The sequence below is a fragment of the Schistocerca piceifrons genome, chromosome 5 (assembly GCF_021461385.2).
Source record: "Schistocerca piceifrons isolate TAMUIC-IGC-003096 chromosome 5, iqSchPice1.1, whole genome shotgun sequence".
Lineage (NCBI taxonomy): Eukaryota > Metazoa > Arthropoda > Insecta > Orthoptera > Acrididae > Schistocerca > Schistocerca piceifrons.
The window spans coordinates 666,375,668-666,396,389 of record NC_060142.1 but is presented as its reverse complement, the minus strand read 5'-3'; the positions used below and the strand labels follow the sequence as shown (position 1 = coordinate 666,396,389).

Sequence of the window (20,722 nt, the reverse complement as noted above, 5' to 3'; positions counted from 1 at the left end):
GCAACTATTTGTTTTGATGCTACTTCTTTTAACTTGTGTCGAAGTCAAGAAACGAATCTGGAATGCCTAATCTTGCTGTGTTGTATCTTATAATCGGTAGCATCGATGAGAAACACACATCATAAATTCATGTGAAAAAATCAGAGAAATCAAACTATCTTGTTGCCTATCTTGATTTTCATTGTGAGCTTCCCAGAGCCATTTTAGTTTACAACAATCGTCAGTGATGTTTTGAACAACCGCGCCTTAACAATCGGTAGGGGCGGCGAGAGTCGGAGAGTTAGGTGAAACGTGATTGGGGAATCCTTCAGGTGGTAGGGCGCTCCAGTCGTAGTAGCACTTTGCTGCGTATGTTAAATCTTGCGAGACACTCAGATCTGGTTTATTTGAGAAGATGCAGAACTCTAAACTCCAGATATCGTTATCGAACGCTTCGAAAATATACTTTCCAGGGCAAGTTGTACGCGGTGAAGTGGAACTATACTTAAATGAACCGCTGAGCTTCTCAGGTAAATGACGGATAACGTAAGGGACAATGTTTTCCGTGTGAAAAATTTTAATAAAACGCTTTTTATGTTTCAGTCATTATAACATCTATTTCTGGAATTGCCACCATTAAAACAAATGGTACAGATGGTAGCCCTCAACGGAATAAACGAGTTCGAGTATACTTTGAAAAGGTTTTCCAGTTCTGCAGCCTCTCTAATGGTAAGAATCATTTAAGTATTCATAAGATATTTTTAACGAAAAGAAAGAAATGATGCTTCCGCATTTGTTGAACTCTTGCTCACCATTGCTTGGATTAACCAGTTTCGTTCGTTGAACCGGACTATAAATTTCTTTCGTATTGGTGTAAGTTAATTTGTCAGAAAAATAAAGTTTGATAGAAGTACAGACAAGAGTGTGATATTGGACCTCCCACTCTCACAGAAATTTTGCTTTTGTTGAACGACAGATCTGTTGCGTAGCTCGATTTGAGGTTTGGTTGAAAGGTGATTGGCGAAGCCAACGAATGTGAATGCCACATTAGGTTTTGATAATAAGAGACTGGCCTGTGTATGATTTAGTTCGCGCCATATGTAAACTTACTTTGCCATATTCAACACACTTTTCGTCATAAAAACAAGAGTTGAAAGGTAAATTCAGAAAACACGAATTACGTAATGGACAAGTATTTTGATACATATTTTGTACGCGTACCTAACTACCTAAACCGCGAGGGGGGACCACCACGTAACTTTTACAACAGAATAGTGTAGTTCTCATTGTATTCGAGTACTTCAGTCGGCGGAATTACTGTATGAGAGCTTACACACACTATTGTAAAAATCATGATTAGACGTTGAAAACATTCTGTGTATGCGACACTGTCCCTTTTGGGTACATCAGAAAAGTGCCGGTACCTGTGAATAATTTACTTTTGGCCTAAATGGTTGTAATTTTAGGACGTATTATGGTCATTCGATCTTCTTCATGACGTGAATGAAGAATTAGATTTCCTTGTTTATGTTCAGAATTTGTTTGATAGGTATCATAGTTAGCCCCACTGAGTTACAGTAATTAGTGCATCGAGGGGTAACGTATGTGGTAATTGTTTATTCATACAGAGCACTTTCTTTTCTTTTTTAAAATAAATTCTTTTATTAATTGTTAAAATTTTGATCAGAGAAATTATAGCAATTAAGTCCTATTTTTTCCACAGGAGTAAACAATAAAAATCCACTTTGGAATGAAGGATCACATAAATATAATTTTACATACAAGCTTCCAAAAGGCATCCCATCCTCATTTGAATCTCCTGATGGCCATGTGAGGTACAAAATTTGTGCCTTTGTTGATGCTGCCGAGACACAGAACCAAAACTTGACAGATATGAGATTCTTTTGTGTCAACAGTGTTTTAAATTTAAATGGAATCAACAAAATATCGGTGTGTATAACTTCGTTGATGTTGAATATACTTTTGCATTTTATCGGACGTTTCAGTACTGGTAGCGCTACTTAACGAAGAAGCATTCTATTACAGATCTACTTATTAGTTACTTTTTCATGCTCTTCATTAACTCAGTGTGCCAGTGCTTCTCCTTTCTTTACAGTTCAACTAATGGTGTGTAATACTGTCACTTCAAGTAATCTACAAGGTAAAAGATAAGAAAATGAAAAGCTGTACAACTGACATTTAAGTCTAGCAAGAACTACCTGGTACCTTTTTAAATCAAATTGGGTAATAAGGCCTACATATTTAACATTTGACTACCATAAACAATACACCTAAAGACAAAGTGCCAAGCACTTGTCCAAGAAAAATGCTACAGCCTATAAGTTATGTTAGTAGGCTTACTGTTAAATCTCACAGCCTAGTTAGCTACACTGTGAAGGCCAGTTGTCAGTAACAAAGAAGTTTAAGTGTTACTACAGCCTTTAAGTTTCATTTAATATGGTACTTCAAACTTTATTGTGTGCAGTGCCCCATTAGCTGCTTTTTATGTTGCTGACATAATTGCTATAATGTGTGGTGGCCACTGTTATCTAAGGAATTATAAAAATCCATGCTATTATGAGGTAAAAGGGATATGCTTCTGCAACTTGTACTATCTATGGAAGTGTTCATGTGTAGTTCCATAATGTTGTCATGTCATGGCAACGCATATAACTGGATACTTCCTTTAGCCAGTAGTCTTTTGCTAGACTTAACATTAAGCAATAGTGCATATTTATGAATGCCATATGTTTGTTAATTTTTGACATTGGCCTGCCATTTGTGTGGCTATAATTTGTTGTTGGCTACATTTCTATATATTCTTGTATTAAATCATATTCTTAAGCGCTGATACTATAAAATTCTAAATTGTATTTTGACATTATCTTTGTAACATTAGAAGCATCTGCCATGAAAAAGAAAGTGCTGCATGAGTAATGATGATGTCTCTGTTATGGTGTTGACTCAGAATATCACACCATACCTCACTGATCTCGTAATGTTTGTATCTGTACTTCCATCTGACAGTATTAGCTACCTTACTATTGCTTGTCCACTTAACTCGATGATTTACTGGTGCTGACAGAAGCAGAAAAAATTGGCACTAAATGAAAGATATTCATTTATCTCCAAGCTTAGATGCGTAACATTGCTGTGCACAATGTTGAGGATAACAGCACCAGCTTTGTCGGAAGCAGATGACACTGCCTTTCACCTCTCCTCACTCGGCAGCCGTACTGTGGGGCCAAGACATGCCTCTTGCTGTTCCCAACAGTCACTTATGAATCATTAGCTTATCATAGACAAACAGTACAGATGAGTATACCAGCAGATATGACTTCCTTTTTTTGTCTTCTATTGGAATTTATCACTATATTTTCATTTGCTATGTTTCCTTGTTGCAGTTAATCATAGTAACAGGATCCTGGAGGGAATTTATCTTGCCAATACATTAAAATATTTCTTTCAGATATTTCCTCAGTGCACTGAAACTGTTTTCTCCTCTACACAACTTTCTTTATTTAATAAGTTCTGTACTAAGTAGAGTTCCAGCTGCAGGGTAGAGTGCAGATGCCATTGTCAGTACCAGTTTCTGCGGAGCATTCAGTTTAACGTTTTCTCACATGCTTTTATGAAAAAATGCATAGTGTTGGCGTATGTTTCTGTGTTGACTAGTGTCTCTTTACTTTTTTCTGAATGTTCTTGTATTTTATGGCACTTCCATTGTATGAGCTGACTTTGTAGTGTAATGATAGCCAAAGGCAATGTACCAGCAATATTTAAATTGCTTCTAGCAACTTATTGGTTGAGTGTTGTATTACTTGTATAGACAAATGTTGATTAAGTATGGATAGCGATTGCGCTTGTGTACAGGTGCAGTAGGAATTGGGCACCGTCTGTCATGAACAGTTGGAAGTTGTGGTGGCCATTCTCAGCAGCCTGCAGGCTGCTGCCCTGGGCAGCAGTGGCATTGAAACATTCAGTGTAAAAACTGTGGCTCCCGTGAGGCCTAAAGCATTGCTTGGAATCCTCTGTCTCTCGGCACTATCAGATGCACTTGATCTTGCCGGTCCACATTCACTTGAGTGTGAAAGACAGACATTGTTGCTGCCATGAATCTGTGGAAAGTTGTTACATCATAAGCAGAAGAAGAAGAAGGATGGTCCCTGAACCTAGGTGCAGATGGATACTGATCCCATGTAGCACATGATGCCTCATCTTTTGGGACTGGAGCTAATATTCCCAATAGATCTGATTATGACAGAGGGTGGGTTTGATGGTATTAGGAGCTCCAGCATTAGGCAGGTGATGAAGTCATTTAGGGAAATAGGAGAAAGATCATAAAGGAATGCTAATGTCCACTCTACATGCTTGCCAGGGTGTCTTGCCCAAGATGCGGAAGTAAATTATGGCTTCTATTGGGGCAAATGACATCTGCACCTAGGTTCAGGGGCCATTCTTCTTCTTTTTACGATGTAACAACTTTCTTCCATTCTGCCCTCTCCAGTGCAGTTCGCTGCCGCTCCCTGACCCTGTAAGATATTTTATATCACTGTAAGGGATTTTATATCTCTTTCCACATCATCCATCCACCATTTTTGTGGTCTTCCTCTCTGTCTGTCCAGATTGGTGTTCGTTCTAGACCTCCAGAAACCACTGCTATCCTGAAGTGCCCATAGACATTGCACAGAACCCTGTGTGCAAATATCCTGAGCTGCTGCTCATCAGTAGTAGTTAGTGTCCATGTTCACATCTGTAGGTTACAACTGCTCTCATCGTGAACTTGTAAGCTTGAAGTTTCTGTTGCCTCTTTAATAATCTAGAGACCAGCAATTTCTTAAAGTTTGGAACCACCTGTTAGCACTTAGGATATGCTGTTTTATTTCAGTTGACATGATTTTGTCCTATTAATACTTGAACCCAGATAGTCAAAGTTCAGCACTTGTTCAAAATTGAAACCAGCTGCTGATAGTTTATCTAAGTTATTATTTTCCTTCCTTATATATTTGAAGCTTTTGAATGGCTGCTTCAAGAGTCAGATTAAAAAGCATTGCAGAGAAGGACATCTTATCTGACTTGTTTATTGATGCTAAACTATTTACTGAGTTCTCCATCCACTCTCACTGCCGCCTTGGAATGAGCCAATGTTGCTTAGATAAATAAAACATACTGAGATGGTATACCAAGCAATAGCAAATCATTTAGCATTTCTGCCCTATCAAGACTATCGGAGGCATGCTTGAACTCTAGATAGCAGTTATGAAGCTCAATATTATTCTCATATAACTTTTCGTATATTCCCTCAGCACAAATATCTGACCTGTTGTTTACCAATTAGGCTGAAATCCACACTGGTATTCTTCCAGAATCTCTTCTACATATAGAACTACCCTGTTGTAATTCTACAGAGAACCTTACAGGTTACATTCAGCTGGGTAATTCGAATAACAAGTCTTGTCTCTTTTCTTATGGATTGGTTGGGTTATTCCAAGGTCCACTCTCTGGAGATTCTTTCCTGACTCCATATCAACTTGATGAGTTTATGCTTTCACTTATGGAGACCAATTCTCCCATTTTTTAACAGTTCTGCAGTTATCAATGTCAGTTCCTGGCCTTTGTAGTTTTCTGATCAGTGCAATACCTTCTGTACGTCTTCTGGTGTGAGTTCTTGTATCTCATGTGCAGTGTAGCTGAGTAGCTGCTCACCCCTGATAGGACTGCCCTTCAGAATTTCCTTGAAGTATGTTCTCCATCTATCCAAAACATCTCGCCTATCTGTCAGCTAATTTCCCTCTTTTTTCCGTGCATATGTTTTTTTCTGTATTCTTGAGATTGTTCTTTAATTTTCTTATAAACATCTCTGCTCTTATTCCTTTGGTAGTGCCCTTCCATCTCCTCTCTATCCCCTTGTAACTTCACTTTTTTTCCCTCCTACGTATCTTTGCTGCCTCTATTCTTTTTTCATTATATAACACCTCATTTGTTCAGTCTTGCTTCCTTTTCTGTTCCACTGTCTGCCTACATACATCATCATAACAGTCTTCATTTCTGTCTCCTTGCCTCTCACAGTATTTCATGTGCATTGTCAAAATGGCATTTTTTCATCATCTTTTGTTTGTAACTCATATCTCATTCTGTTCTGATACTCTTGTACAGTAAACATATCTTTCAGATGTTCTATATTCCATTTCTTTACTTTGATACTATTTCCTTTGGCAACCATAGCAAGTTTATGCCTCATTTTGGCTCCTAATAGGTAATGGCCAGAATTGTAATTAGCTCTTCAGAAAGTGCATGCTTACCGTGATCAGATGCCCACCTCTTCAACACCCACGTTTGGTCTATTTGGTTTGCTTTGTTTGTTCCTGATGTTTCCCAGGCCCCTTTGTAGATTTTTTTCCTTGAGAAACAGGTACTTACTGTAATTCGTTGCAGAAGCAAACTGGGCAAAAATCTTCATACCGTTATTAATAATTTCATCATGCAGACTTTCCTTACCAAAGATGCTGCTGAAAGCTTCTTCTTTGCCCAGTTTGGCATTATACTCACCAAGGACTATTTTTTTGGGTCATGTTTAGGTATTCCGTCACAAAACCTCCTGTAGATAATCATAGAATCTATCTACTATGTCTTCATTTGATTCTGCTGTTAGTGCATATACAGCCACAAAGGTCACATTGTGAAATTTGCCTTTGATGTGCAGAGTACATGTTCTTTTATTATGTGGGCTGAAAGCAATAACAGATCTATGCATATCCTTGGAGACTATAAATCCAACTCAACGCTCCCCTTGTCTTTTGTCTTTTCCTGAACAATGTAAGGAGAATTTATACTTATGAATCTCACCCCTTCCTTTCCACCTGATTCCCAAAGTGTAACAACTCCTTTTCCATAACTTAGCATCTCTTCCACAATACTGTTCATAACTGCTATCTGTAGCAGTGTATGTACAATACACATTGCAAATTTAAGCATCAGTACATCCACATTCCTGTTCCTTGGTGCAATTCGTCTTTGTAAGGGCAGTCCAGCATTAGCTATTAAATTATCACAATGAAAGACTTTTTGCAAGGTGGGGGCGAGTCTGCAAGCAACCTCCAGCCTGGAGGACCAGGCTTTCACTTTGACGACATAGTCTGTAGAGGCCCCCATACCCTGTAGCGTAACACACTTCTCGCAAACTGCACCAACATCAATTAAAAAGCAAGATAACTGAGGGTCTCGTGATCACAGTTAAAGCTTAATTAAGATTAAGTTGTCTCTGCACTGCACCCAACATTAAATGTTGGACAGTGGAACATGTTTAGCTAACAGGGAATTTTACTCCATGTGTTACAAAGGAAAGTGCTCATTATACATGCAAAGCCAATGATAATTGCTGTCCTTGGTACTTGATGCACTGTTTTCAGTTTTTTATCATAATGTGGGTATGGTTACTGTGCTGTGGAGAACAGGAAAATGAGGCCTAATTTCTCAAAATTTCAAACTGGTATCGTTTTGGAGCTGGTTGGCTGTAATACGAAAATTTTATAATGCAAAAAAATGGGCTGGTGCTGTGTTAAGAACTTAGGACTCATCAATGGCTTGAACAGTGAACAACCTGAGACATACAAGTAGAAGTTATTCTTTAACTAGAATCTTCGTCCCAGTTTTTGTTTTAAATTCTTTATCATTAAACTGTAGAGTCTAGTGTCAGTTTGCACATGCATGATGCCCATATTCCTGTTGTTGCATTGACTACCATCACTTTGAAATAACATGCTTCATCACATGGATTTTGAGATTAAGATTTCTTTTGAATGGAAGAGGAGATCTTTTCAGAGATGCTCATCCCCATCAAAAAGATACTTTCTGACAAGGTACAAACATTGGCAATCCATGCCAACCAAGACTAGGTATAAATATATTTTATACAACGTTTCATAAGAATTAAAACTTCCTGTGCGTGAGTTGTGTTTACTTTATGATGTGGACCGACTGGTACGTTAAGATTACTAGCCACTGGGGTAACATTCCAAACACTGGCCTTTGCAACAAGAATTGCAGCAAATGCACCATTTATAATGAATCACATCGACTACTGCATATGAAACTTCTATTAAATTAAGAGGAAAGACCCAGAACCTGTTAGAAAACAAAAGGTGAAAAAAAAGGGAAAAAAATTATAGGGAGGTGGACACAAACCTATTACCCTTCTCTTCACAGTTCACTGTGCTATCAGTTAGGCTATGACTTCAAAAGGGTAACCATCTCTCCAAATCGATATACACGGTGTAAAGACCATATTTACAAATGTCATTATTTGATATGTAACTATTATAAATTGTAACAAAGTGATGCACTTTTGATAGATCATCATTGTGTCATAGCATTGGAATCCACTGTACCAATAACTCCAGGAAACCCATCCAGTATGCTGAAGCCGTCTATCACAACATGTAATTCTGCTCAAGAAGGAAACTTTATGTAATGTGCAGACATTGCATGATCATTGATAATTCTTTGTGCTGTTTTATTCATGTGCATTAGCACTATCACCAGTAACAGTATTAAATGCACCAGCTGCATATGCCCTTAATGACATAGAAGTCTGTTCATGGAGTGAGACAGGGTTATTCCAATAAGTAGGAAATTTCAACCTCTTGTTAATTTGACCTAATAACAATCACATTGTCTCTTTTGAAAGACAAAATCTCTTACCAGATTTCCAGTCCCTGTAATCCTTGAAAGGATTTCCCCTTTCCACAAGTACTCTAGCACAGTTGTGCTATGATTTGTGTGGTCAAGATACAATATTTTTCATCTTCTGTGCCATTTAAAACATCAAAAGGTGCCAGCATCTTAATATTTTAACCATGATTAGTTAAAGATAAATGAGCCTCCGATCTCGGTCAACTTTAACCATGGTCAGCTTCCTCGTTTAACTTGAACCGAGGGTGGTGCAGTTGAATTCTACATCAGCCGGGATTTAATGCCAACAAAACCACAGTTAAACTATTAATCAATGTTGGTGCAGTCAGCCCTTTTTCTGACTCCTCCACTGGCACCAATTTGGCTTGGGCGACCCTGCCAGCAGCTACACTACTGCTGCCATGGCCCAGAGCTTCTCAAAGCTCACAACCCCCCCTTCCCACCACCCCTCCCACCCCACCTGGCACATAGGATGCCTTTGACAAGGTTGTATCCCCAGGGGTGGGGGAGGCCATCCTTTGTTTATACAAGAAGTTTTGTGCAGTAGTTTGAAGAAAGCACAGATCACACGTCTGCTAGATGTCTAGCAGAAGTGATCCACAGAATGAACATCCAATGACTTTGACATCCTCCTTTTTTGGAATCTTAGGACACATTCTAAGCTTAAACATGATGCAGTATCTCGAATAGAATGACCTCCATGCCATCGATCATGGAGTCTAAAAATATTTCTCATGCTAAACTTTTTAACTCTCCCTTTTGTCACATGATATCATGTAAGCCAGAGCCTGACCAACTCAGTACAGAAGGAGTTTGATTCTTGCACTGGCCAGCTAGTTCTCCAGATTTACCAAAATTGAAGAGGTTGCCAGGAGACAAGCATGTCTTCATTTGCCATTCACTGCAGTTAATGATCTCTGGGATGGATGTGAAGCAGCGTGGAATAATGTACCCATATGTCTCACATAAGCTCAGCATTCGAACAATGGCTTCGGTCCAGTGCCTAATGCCGGATTTTGTGATTGACATGCATCGTGTTGCGGGCGATGTACACCCACCAGGACTGCAACACGATGCCTCTCACTCGATGATTCCGCCGATTTCGCCGGACGTTTTCAAGCCTGCAACAATAAATGAGGTTAGGAGTGCACATGACTCCGGCTATCAAACGCCTTTGTTCCCGCCACATGTGCCCTCCCTCGTGGACTGTGCAGTTATCTCTCACAGATCTCCGTAGAGTGCGGGACCAATGCCGATTTCTGCAAATGCTTTGTTGGACAACCTACTACCGCCAGGACAACGATTTGCCATGCCGCAATCCGTGCAGTACCACGCGGATACCTGCCACGTGGCCAGAACTGCTTCGTTCACAGGTCTACCTCCTCAGCATCCGACCACGCCCGCGCCTGCCTCAGTTCAGCATCAGAAGATGCCTTCCTACTTCGATACCTTGTCCTGCAACAGGAACAATAACTTGTTATCTGTGCCTAACCTCCGTCCCACTGCTACGCCTCAGTGTTTTGTGCCACGACATTCACCTTATCCGCACACCGTTTTGAGTGGAGCGACTATGAACAGTGAACATTTACACATTCCATCCCATGTTCGACATCATTTTCCACACTGTGCTTCTGGACAGCCCGCACCTCCGCAGCCTCCCTGCAACACAGGTGGCCCAGGCTATGATCATACGTCAAGCTCTCCGCAGACTAACACGCATTCTCAAACTTTGAACTTGTTCTCACCTGTCGCCCCCGCGCCGCCTCCAGTCGAGCTTCTGCCACCATTCTTGGCACATCTCGCAACGTGTTGAGCTTCTGCAACTGCAATCGACACATTACGGTGTCTCACCCATGTCGGGCTTCCGCGCCGTGACGGATCGCGCTCAACCACAACGTGTCACCTTCACGCTGCCACCCGAACAGCTGTCATTGCCACATCCCCTGGAGGCACACTCTCCTGGAATACTTCAGCAACAACAGCTCAATTCAAGCAGTGCCCTGACAAACTCAACTCAACCTGTTCTTCTGAACATTCTACAACACTTACCGACACTGCCGCCATTTAATCCTGACAGAGCAACGACCTGGTTCAAAATTGTGGACGAAGTGTTCGACCATTACAAACTCGACGAGTCAACCAGGTTTCTGTGCCTCATCACCCACCTGCACGAGCAGGAGGACTTGATTGTTGACCTGGTCGACACCCCAAACTCATCTACCCGGTACACTCTAGCCAAAAAGACAGTTCTACATCTACATCTACATCTACATTGATACTCCGCAAGCCACCCAACGGTGTGTGGCGGAGGGCACTTTACGTGCCACTGTCATTACCTCCCTTTCCTGTTCCAGTCGCGTATGGTTCGCGGGAAGAACGACTGTCTGAAAGCCTCCGTGCGCGCTCTAATCTCTCTAATTTTACATTCGTGATCTCCTCGGGAAGTATAAGTAGGGGGAAGCAATATATTCGATACCTCATCCAGAAACGCACCCTCTCGAAACCTGGCGAGCAAGCTACACCGCGATGCAGAGCGCCTCTCTTGCAGAGTCTGCCACTTGAGTTTATTAAACATCTCCGTAACGCTATCACGGTTACCAAATAACCCAGTGACGAAACGCGCCGCTCTTCTTTGGATCTTCTCTATCTCCTCCGTCAACCCGACCGGCTTGAACGCTCAACTGAGGCAGCAATATGGCAAGTGCTCCACGTCGAGCAACTAGGCAATGACAAACCTTCCCAGCATTGGAGACGGCTATGTGCCCTGGTCACCGCCGATCTATTCTCTGACACAGCTCTCCTCACCATCTTGTCAGATAAACTATCTCCTCACATCCGTTTTGCTCTGTCTCAAAGGTTTCCTGAAGCTGTCGAGCAAAGAATGACAATTGCTGACAAGCTACGTGATGCATCACTGCTCTGTTTCGCCAGCCACTGCCTACCTGACAAGTCTCAGGTTCAGGGTCATCGCCCTGCGGCCGGACACGGCCGGGGCCATACTGTGCTGACCGTTCCGCTCGCTCTGGGAAGCAGTAAACAAGCAACTGGGACGTCACCGGCTCCGTCCATGGTCACACCACCTCCTGCAACCAAACCTGCTGCGGCCACTGAACCTCAGCCACCGCCACTAGCAATGAACTTTCCGCAGGAAATGCAACCGCACTACCTGTACTGTTACTTCCACACACAGTTTGGTGAGGCGGCACGGAACTGCAGACCACCCTGCTACTTCCCAAATGCCAATCGCAGGTAGGTGCGGGTGCCGCCTCCTGCGCACAACATGACAGCATGACAGGCACCCCCCCCCCCTCCCCCCCCCCCACCCCCCCTAGTGCTCCATTCTGTCCGGGAACAACCGGGTATTTGTGGATGACTTTACATTAAAGACATTTCGTCGGGATACCTTTTCCTAGTGGACACAGGCGCCAATGTTTTGCTGCTGCCTACGTCCTTTGTGTCGTGGAACATCCGCCCTCATCATACTTCACTGCAAGCCATGAATTCAACTAAACTACAGTGCTCGGGTTCAACTTCCCGCGTTGTCTCACTCTCCGCAAACTACAAACTCTATTGGACTTTTTTAGTGTGCGAAATTGACAAACCTATACTAGGCAGTGACTTCTTGCGACACCACAAACTTTCACCGGACCTAGTGCGAAAAACCGTGTTTCATCATCCGTCCAAGACTCACTTCCCCTGTGCTCCACCGAGAAGACAGCAATCACCACCCCGATCGGGTTATTTCAGTTTCGATTCATGTCCTTCGGTCTGAAAAACGCAACCCAACCTGGCAACGCTTCATCTGATGAAGCGCTATTCGACCTAAAATTCTGCTTTGCATATCTTGATGACATTCTTGTGTTCAGCTCCTCCATCGAGGACAACGTTCGACATGTGCAAACTGTTATGAACACTCTCGCAGCTGCAGGCATCGAGACCAACCAGGAAAAATTGCAGCTACATCAACCCGCTGTTACTTTTCTTGGTTTTCAGGCCTCTGCCAATGGCATTTCACCGCCCCCTGAGAAAGTACAAACAATATTAAACCTACCCAGACCTTCATCATTCAAAGAGCTCCAGCACTTTCTGGGGACGGTTAATTATTATTGCCGACATCTACCATGGGCTGCGGAGATTCAGGCTCCACTGACGGACGCCTTGGCAGGCACCAACACTTCTGGATCTCGGCCCGTTCCATCGACCCCTGCTATGACTGACTCTTTTACTGCCCTCAAAAATCTTCTTGCCGAGGCCTGCGCTATCGTGCATCCTCATCCCAATGCGCAGCTTTTAATCTCCACAGACGCGAATGATACTGCCATCGGCGCTGTCCTTAGCCAGACGATTGACGGCCAAACTTCGCCTCTGCAGTTTTTCTCACGCAAGCTCACCAATGTGCAACAGAAATATTCCGCGTTTGACAGGGAGTTGCCCGCGGTCTGCGAAGCGATCAAGCATTTTAAGACTGGCATTGAGGGACGCCCTTTCTATGTTTTAATTGATCACAAACCCCTGGCTGCGGCCATTACAAACCCGCCAGTTGACCCGCCTCCTCGCCGCTTCAGATACATGGGCTTCATATCTCAGTTCACCACCGATGTCAGACACATAAAGGGTGCTGACAGTATAGTTGCTGATTTCCTTTCATGAGTCGACGCCATCCATTTGCTGTTAGGCCTCTCTGAATTGCCTAACCTCCCACCCACTGATGAGGAAACACAGAACCTGATTTCGGACTCTTACTTCTTCACTACAGTTCGTCTGCACCACCTTCCCTGGCATTTCTGGTGAGATCTGGTGCGATGAAAGCACAGGCACGTTACGCCCCCTCATCCCAACCATGCTCCGTCGAGCTGTCTTCAACACATTGCATAATTTAGCCCACCCCGGTGTTCGTGCGTCCGCCCGCCTCATAGCGGAGCGCTTTGTCTGCAGAAAAGTCAACAAGGACTGCCAGCAATGGGCATGCTCCTGCGTCGCGTGCCAACGCTGCAAAGTACACAAGCACACTTCATCCCCCCTTGACGCCTTTTCGATCCCTCCTGGGCATTTCCAGCATATTCATATTGACATTGTCGGTCCTCTCTTCCCCTCTAACGGATTTTGTTATGTTCTCTCGTCTATCGACCGAACAACTCGCTGGGACGAGGCTGTCCCCCTCCCCAATATTATGGCAGAAACTGTTGCTTGAGCTTTCGTCGAGTCATGGGTATCGCATTTCAGATGTCCAGCTATCATCACGACTGAGCAGGGCAGACAATTTGAGTCGGCCCTGTTCAACGGGATTTGTGACATTTGCGGCATCCGGCGCACCCGTACCATAGCATATCACCTGCAAAGTAACGGTCTAGTCGAGCGCTGGCACCGCACTTTCAAGGCGGCTCTTCGATGCCACGACTCTCTATGGACGGAGTCCCTTTCCCTTGTGCTACTCGGCATTCGTCCGATCTTTAAGGAAGACCTCAAAAGCACAATAGCCGAGTTCATATATGGCCAGAACATTGTTCTCCCTCCCACTTCTCTCCCTCAGTCTGACTTACCTTCAAGCGTGTGCCGCGTCAGACGCCACTTCATCAACCTCCATATCCCTCCGCCCACCAGCCATTCCCGCCCTAAGGTTCACGTCCTGAAATCTCTGGACAATTGCGAGTACGTCATGCTCCGAGATGACACTGTCCGTGCTCCCCTCCAACCTCCATATACTGGCCCGTACCGAGTTCTCTGGCGCTCAGCCAACACCTATGACATCCAGATGAAAGATTCAGCTGTTACAGTCTCTCCCAACAGACTTAAGCCTGCTCATGTCGAGCCTTCTTTTACACCCCTTCAGGCCACGACCACGCCACTCACTATCGTGGCTCACAACGCTCCGACCACTCCCTCCACGTTGGACTTACACACTCGATCGAGTGACTTCCAGCTCCAATCGTCCAGCTCTACTCCAACCTCGCCCTCTACTCCGGTCTCACGCGCTCCGTCTAGTTACCAAATGCTCCCCACGACGAGCTTACCTATGATCACGCCCTCGCCGCCGGGCTCTTCGCTGGTCCCTTTGACCTCTCCACCGCCGCCTGCCTTGCCCTGTCGAGGTTTCTCGCACACCCCCATCTTGAACATGCCCTCGCTCGAGGTGTTTGTGCCTGTCCCCACAGACATAATCCACGACATCTCAATAATACTGCGCTGTCATATACTGTTCGTCGTGTGTTTCTCTTCATCCAGTGCTCATGACACAACCTCCACCATTCCCTGCCACCTGTTGAAATGTGTTCCCCTCCTGCCCGACGTCGACCTGGACATGCTTTGTGTGTTCGCCACAGGCACCAGAGACCTTGTCATTGTCACTCCATTCCGCCCACAAACTGCCGGCCTACCTGTCACCGCACGCCCGCCGGCTCGCTTCAACGACTTCCAGGTTTGGTGGCCGAACCTTCCTTCACGACATCTACCCACACAGCTCCCTGACGATGCTGTCAAGCTGACCGTGGTCCGGCTCCCGTGGACCACCCCTACTGGTGCCTTAGTCAACCCCCCCCCCCCCCGGCCTCTCAAGAGTACTCCATACTGGGGGGGGGGGGGGGGGGGAGGGGGCTATGTGGCGCTGATGAGGTCGGCACCAGCATCGATATGTGATCGTCTTTGGACTCTGAGCATTGTTTTTAGGCTGGTCCGCCATGTTCAGTTCTTTGTGAGCCGTGCATGTGTTTAGGTGAATAAATGAACTGCTGCTAAATGGGTGTTGTTTGGTGTAACCAACCCGAACTTCTACCTCACGTTCAACACACCACTGTGAAACATCATTTATCTGCCACTTCCCCCAATGGCTTTAGAAATCTTAATGGAATGTTATCTATTCCTTATGCTTTATTTGATCTTGAGACATCCAAAACTCTTTTAAATTCTGACTCAGTAACACTGACTCCCTTATCTCTCCCATGTTGACTACTGATCGTTCTTCTATCACATCTCCAAGCAAGGCTCCCATACAAGAAAGCCTTCTGTATACTCTTTCACCTGTCCACACTCTCCTCTGCATTTAACAGTTTAATTCCCATTGTACTCTCAATTTACCACCCTTGCTTTTAATGTCACGGAAGGTTGTTTTGACTTTTTGATATGCTGAATCAGCTCTTCCAACATTAATTTATTTTTTTGATTTCTCATGTAACTATTTCGCCTTAGTTGCCCTGCACTTCTTGTTTATTTCATTTCCTAGTGACTTCTGTATTAGTATTCCTGAATTTCCCTGAATACTTTTGTTCTTCCTTCTCTCGTCAGTCAACTGAAATATTTCTTCTGTTATCCATGGTTTCTTCCCAGTTACTTTCCTTGTAAGTGCGTTTTTCTTTGCAACTTCTGTGATTGGCCTTTTTAGAGATGTCCATTCCTCTTCCACTGAACTACCTACTGAGCTGTTAATTATTGCAGTATTTATAGGCTCGTAGAACTTCAAGCATATCTCTTCGTTCCTTTGTACTTCCATATTCCACTTCTTTGCGCATTGATTGTTCCTGACTATTCTCTTCAACTTTAGTCTACTCTTCATCATTACTAAATTGTGATCTGACTCTATATCTGTCTGCTCCTGGGTATGCTGTACAGTCCAATATCTGATTTTGGTATCTCTCCCTGACCATCATGTAATCTAAATGGAATTTCCCAGCCTTTTTGAAGCATACCTTCTCATTTTGTGAATCTTGAACATGGTATTTGCTATTACTAGCTGAAATTTATTGCAGAACACGGTTATTTTTTCTCCTCTAATATTTCTACTACCAAGCCCATATTTTACCATAACCCTTTCTTTTAATCCTTTCCCTACAACCTCGTTCCAATTTCCCATGACTATTAGATTTTCATCTCCCTTTGCATACTGAATTACCATTTCAATATCCTCATATATTTTGTCTATCTGTTCAACTTCTGCTTGCGACATTGGCATGTATATCTGAAGTATTTTTGTCATTGTTGGTTTGCTGTCAATTCTGATGAAACCAGCACTATCACTGAACTGTTCACAATAACTCACTCTCTGCCCACCTTCGTATTCATAATGTGTCCTACTCTCAGTTAGCCATTTTGTGGTGCTGTTGATATTACCCTATATTCATCTGATGAGAAATCCTTGTCTTCTTTCCATTTCACTTCACTGATATCAAATATATCTAGACCGAGCCTAAGCATTTCTCTTTTAAAATTTTCTAGGTCCCCTACGAAGTTCAAACGGCTGAAATTCCACACCCAGATTTATTGAACATTACCCTTTTGTTGGTTATTCAGTATTTTTCTCATGGTCACCTCCCATGTCGCAGTCCTCTCCTGGAGATACGAATGGGAGTTTACTCCAGAATCTTTGCAATGGAAAGATCATCATGATACTTTTTCACTTACAGGCCACATGTCCTGCGGATACATATTATGTGTCTTTAATGCAGTGGTTTCCATTGTTCCCTGCACCCTAATACCATTGATCATTGCGGATTCTTCCAACTTTTAGAGGCAGTTTCCCACCCCAAGGACAAGAGAATGCTCAGTATCTCTGATCCTCCAAAACAAGGGTGACTTCTTATGCTAGAAGTCGTTGACCACCATAGCTTATGATTTTTATTCAAAATTTAAGCAGTGGTGAGGTTCAGACGTGTGCCTACCAGTCAAAGACGCTACTCCCTGCCCAACCCCCCCCCCCCCCTCCCCTCCCGTCCTACAAGGAAAAAGCTGCCTAGCAAGGCAAGCGCCTATCAACAGGTAGGGGATCAGATGATGATATTTTTACCACATTGATATAAAGCACAATATATAACAGGTTTTCATGAAATTTACGTGCATGTATAATATAAAAGAACATGAGCATAGAGCTGAAGGACACTACTAGTAGTGCCTTTTGAACACACTAGTAGTTACCGATGTTCAATTCCAAAGTTATGATCAGTACCTTGTGAGGATTGAACTCATGACCTTCGGATTCCCCCTTCCCCAGTAATGAGTATCCAAGTCATCAGCATCTGCTGGTAGGGATTCCCCCTATTCCGTCTATAGGGGATCGGTATGCTCCAGGAACCTTCATAACTGAGTCTCATACCCAGAACGTCAGAATGAGCAGGATGGTCCGCAAATAATGAACCCAAGTAATTAGTGAAGTACATCGTGTACTTCGAGCGGTGACTAAAAACTGCATGTGTCATCATCAGTAGGAAGCAAACGTCTAGTGTATTTTTGTGTGCATTATGAAAGATGTAGTAAACAGCCATGCGTTTTGGCCAGTAAATGACACTTGTCTTGGCTGTTGGGATATATACTCTAACTGGGCACAATACATCTTCACGAGGGATGGATTCCAGCAGTTGACAACAGTAATGCCAGTATGGGTTGTGAGAGCCACCAGCAGTCACCGCAACTCAGGCAGTGCACATCTGAATCAACAGCTTTGCATCTCAAATGGGAGGAGTCATCTGTCACATAAATGGAGTGTAGCCTCTGATAGATAATGAATTCCCCATTCACCACCATGTACCACAATTAATGCACTGACATAGGTAAAAAAGGCATGTGTAATACACACCATGTTCCAGTCAATTGGGGGTGCCACAGTGCGACCGTATTGATGGGTCGTTACTGTTGGTAAGGCAATAGTAGTCTTTTGTGTTGGGTATCTATGTCAATTGCAGGTCTGCTACTAAGTAAGCTGATGGCAGTCATGAGCTCTATTATGTGAGCGAGTGACTGTGAAATGTGTCCTTTGGAAACCCATGATTGTAGAGAGCATGTTGCCACTTAAGCTACCAGAATTAAACCACTGCCCGTGGGCAGAGGTCCACTGGCGACACTTAGTGCTAAGAGAGAGAGCTTGCGTGCAGTTGTAGACACGAATTAGACCGATATCACCTGCTCGTTGTGGTAGTGTCATGGTAGCATATCAGACTTTAAAAATGAGATTGGCACTCATTAAATGTCCATATGCTACTTGAAATCTGTCGATCATCGTAGCTACCAAGGGAAGGACATGTGGGAAATAATTCAGTTTTGAGACAAGATAGGTGTTGATATCTTGTGTTCATAGGAGTATATGCATTCTATGCAGTTTGTTGCCCTGTATCAGAGAGTGTGTCTGGTGTAGTAGTAATTGGTACATGCGGTGAACATTACTTTTTTATTTATTTATTTCATGTTCCGTAGATCCTGGAAGTGAGTGAATCGCAAGGATATGGAATGTGTCAAATTGTACATAGTTCAAGCATAACTTGTGTAAATACATACAATAAAGATACAATGTAAATAAAATCAATAGACAACAGCACAATCAATAAACAGAAAATTGTTTTTCACATATTAAGGATAAGTAATACAGGGTGATTCAAAAAGAATACCACAACTTTAGGAATTTAAAACTCTGCAACGACAAAAGGCAGAGCTAAGCACTATCTGTCGGCGAATTAAGGGAGCTATAAAGTTTCATTTAGTTGTACATTTGTTTGCTTGAGGCGCTGTTGACTAGGCGTCAGCGTCAGTTGATGCTAAGATGGTGACCGCTCAACAGAAAGCTTTTTGTGTTATTGAGTACGGCAGAAGTGAATTGACGACAGTTGTTCAGCGTGCATTTCGAAAGAAGTATGGTGTTAAACCTCCTGATAGGTGGTGTATTAAACGTTGGTATAAACAGTTTACAGAGAATGGGTGTTTGTGCAAAGGGAAAAGTTCTGGACGGCCAAGAACGAGTGATGAAAATGTAGCATGCATCCAGCAAGCATTTGTTCGCAGCCCAGGAAAATCGACTCGCAGAGCTAGCAGAGAGCTGCAAATTCCACAATCAACTGTATGGAGAGTCCTACGAAAAAGGTTAGTTATGAAACCTGAACGTCAACTACCCGAGGCGATGGATCGGCCGCCAGGCAGCCCGTGACAGAGCACTTCGTCACTGGCCTCCAAGAAGCCCTGATCTTACCCCCTGCGATTTTTTCTTATGGGGGTATGTTAAGGATATGGTGTTTCGGCCACCTCTCCCAGCCACCATTGATGATTTGAAACGAGAAATAACAGCAGCTATCCAAACTGTTACGCCTGATATGCTACAGAGAGTGTGGAACGAGTTGGAGTATCGGGTTGATATTGCTCGTGTGTCTGGAGGGGGCCATATTGAACATCTCTGAACTTGTTTTTGAGTGAAAAAAATCCTTTTTAAATACTCTTTGTAATGATGTATAACAGAAGGTTATATTATGTTTCTTTCATTAAATACACATTTTTAAAGTTGTGGTATTCTTTTTGAATCACCCTAAAAGAAAGATGATGAAACTTACCAAACAAAAGCGCTGGCAGGTCGATAGACACACAAACAAACACAAACATACACACAAAATTCTAGCTTTCGCAACCAATGGTTGCCTCGTCAGGAAAGAGGGAAGGAGAAGGAAAGACAAAAGGATATGGGTTTTAAGGGAGAGGGTAAGGAGTCATTCCAATCCCGGGAGCGGAAAGACTTACCTTAGGGGGAAAAAAGGACAGGTATACACTCGCACACACACACATATCCATCCACACATACACAGACACAAGCAGACATTTGTAAAGGCCATTTTGTGTTGTGTTTGTGTTTGTTTGTGTGTCTATCGACCTGCCAGCGCTTTTGTTTGGTAAGTTTCATCATCTTTCTTTTTAGATATATTTTTCCCACGTGGAATGTTTCCCTCTATTTTTTATATATATATATATATATATATATATATATATATATATATATATATATATATATATATATGGAATGTGTTTGATTGTACACACCTGAAATATATCTTACATAAATGCAACAAAAAGATATAATGTAAATAATCCTCTGATCTAACCAGGAACACCACATCATCAGTGAATACACCACAAAGGAAAGTCACATCCCATCTGCAGATGCCTTTCAATCACCAACGTAGACCACTGTCCAATAACAATGTGACCAGACTGGTAACCGTTCACCATAATGCAAGAAAGCACCTTATAGATAAGTCAAAGGACCACCCCTGTGGACACCGGAGAGAGTCCCATGCATCCCAAAACCATGCGTAGG

At 43.1% G+C, this 20,722-nt stretch overlaps 1 protein-coding gene across 1 annotated transcript in view; it reads left to right on the top strand.

Annotated features, from left to right (window-relative positions):
- The first annotated feature begins 394 nt into the window (after positions 1-394).
- LOC124799187 (arrestin domain-containing protein 1-like) overlaps positions 395-20,722 on the top strand; it is a 90,010-nt gene continuing 69,682 nt past the window's right edge. Inside the window, exons 1-3 of the mRNA XM_047262723.1 lie at positions 395-509; positions 583-708; positions 1,703-1,929. Coding sequence (XP_047118679.1) covers positions 395-509; positions 583-708; positions 1,703-1,929 — 468 coding nt within the window. The remainder of the gene's footprint in view (positions 510-582; positions 709-1,702; positions 1,930-20,722) is intronic.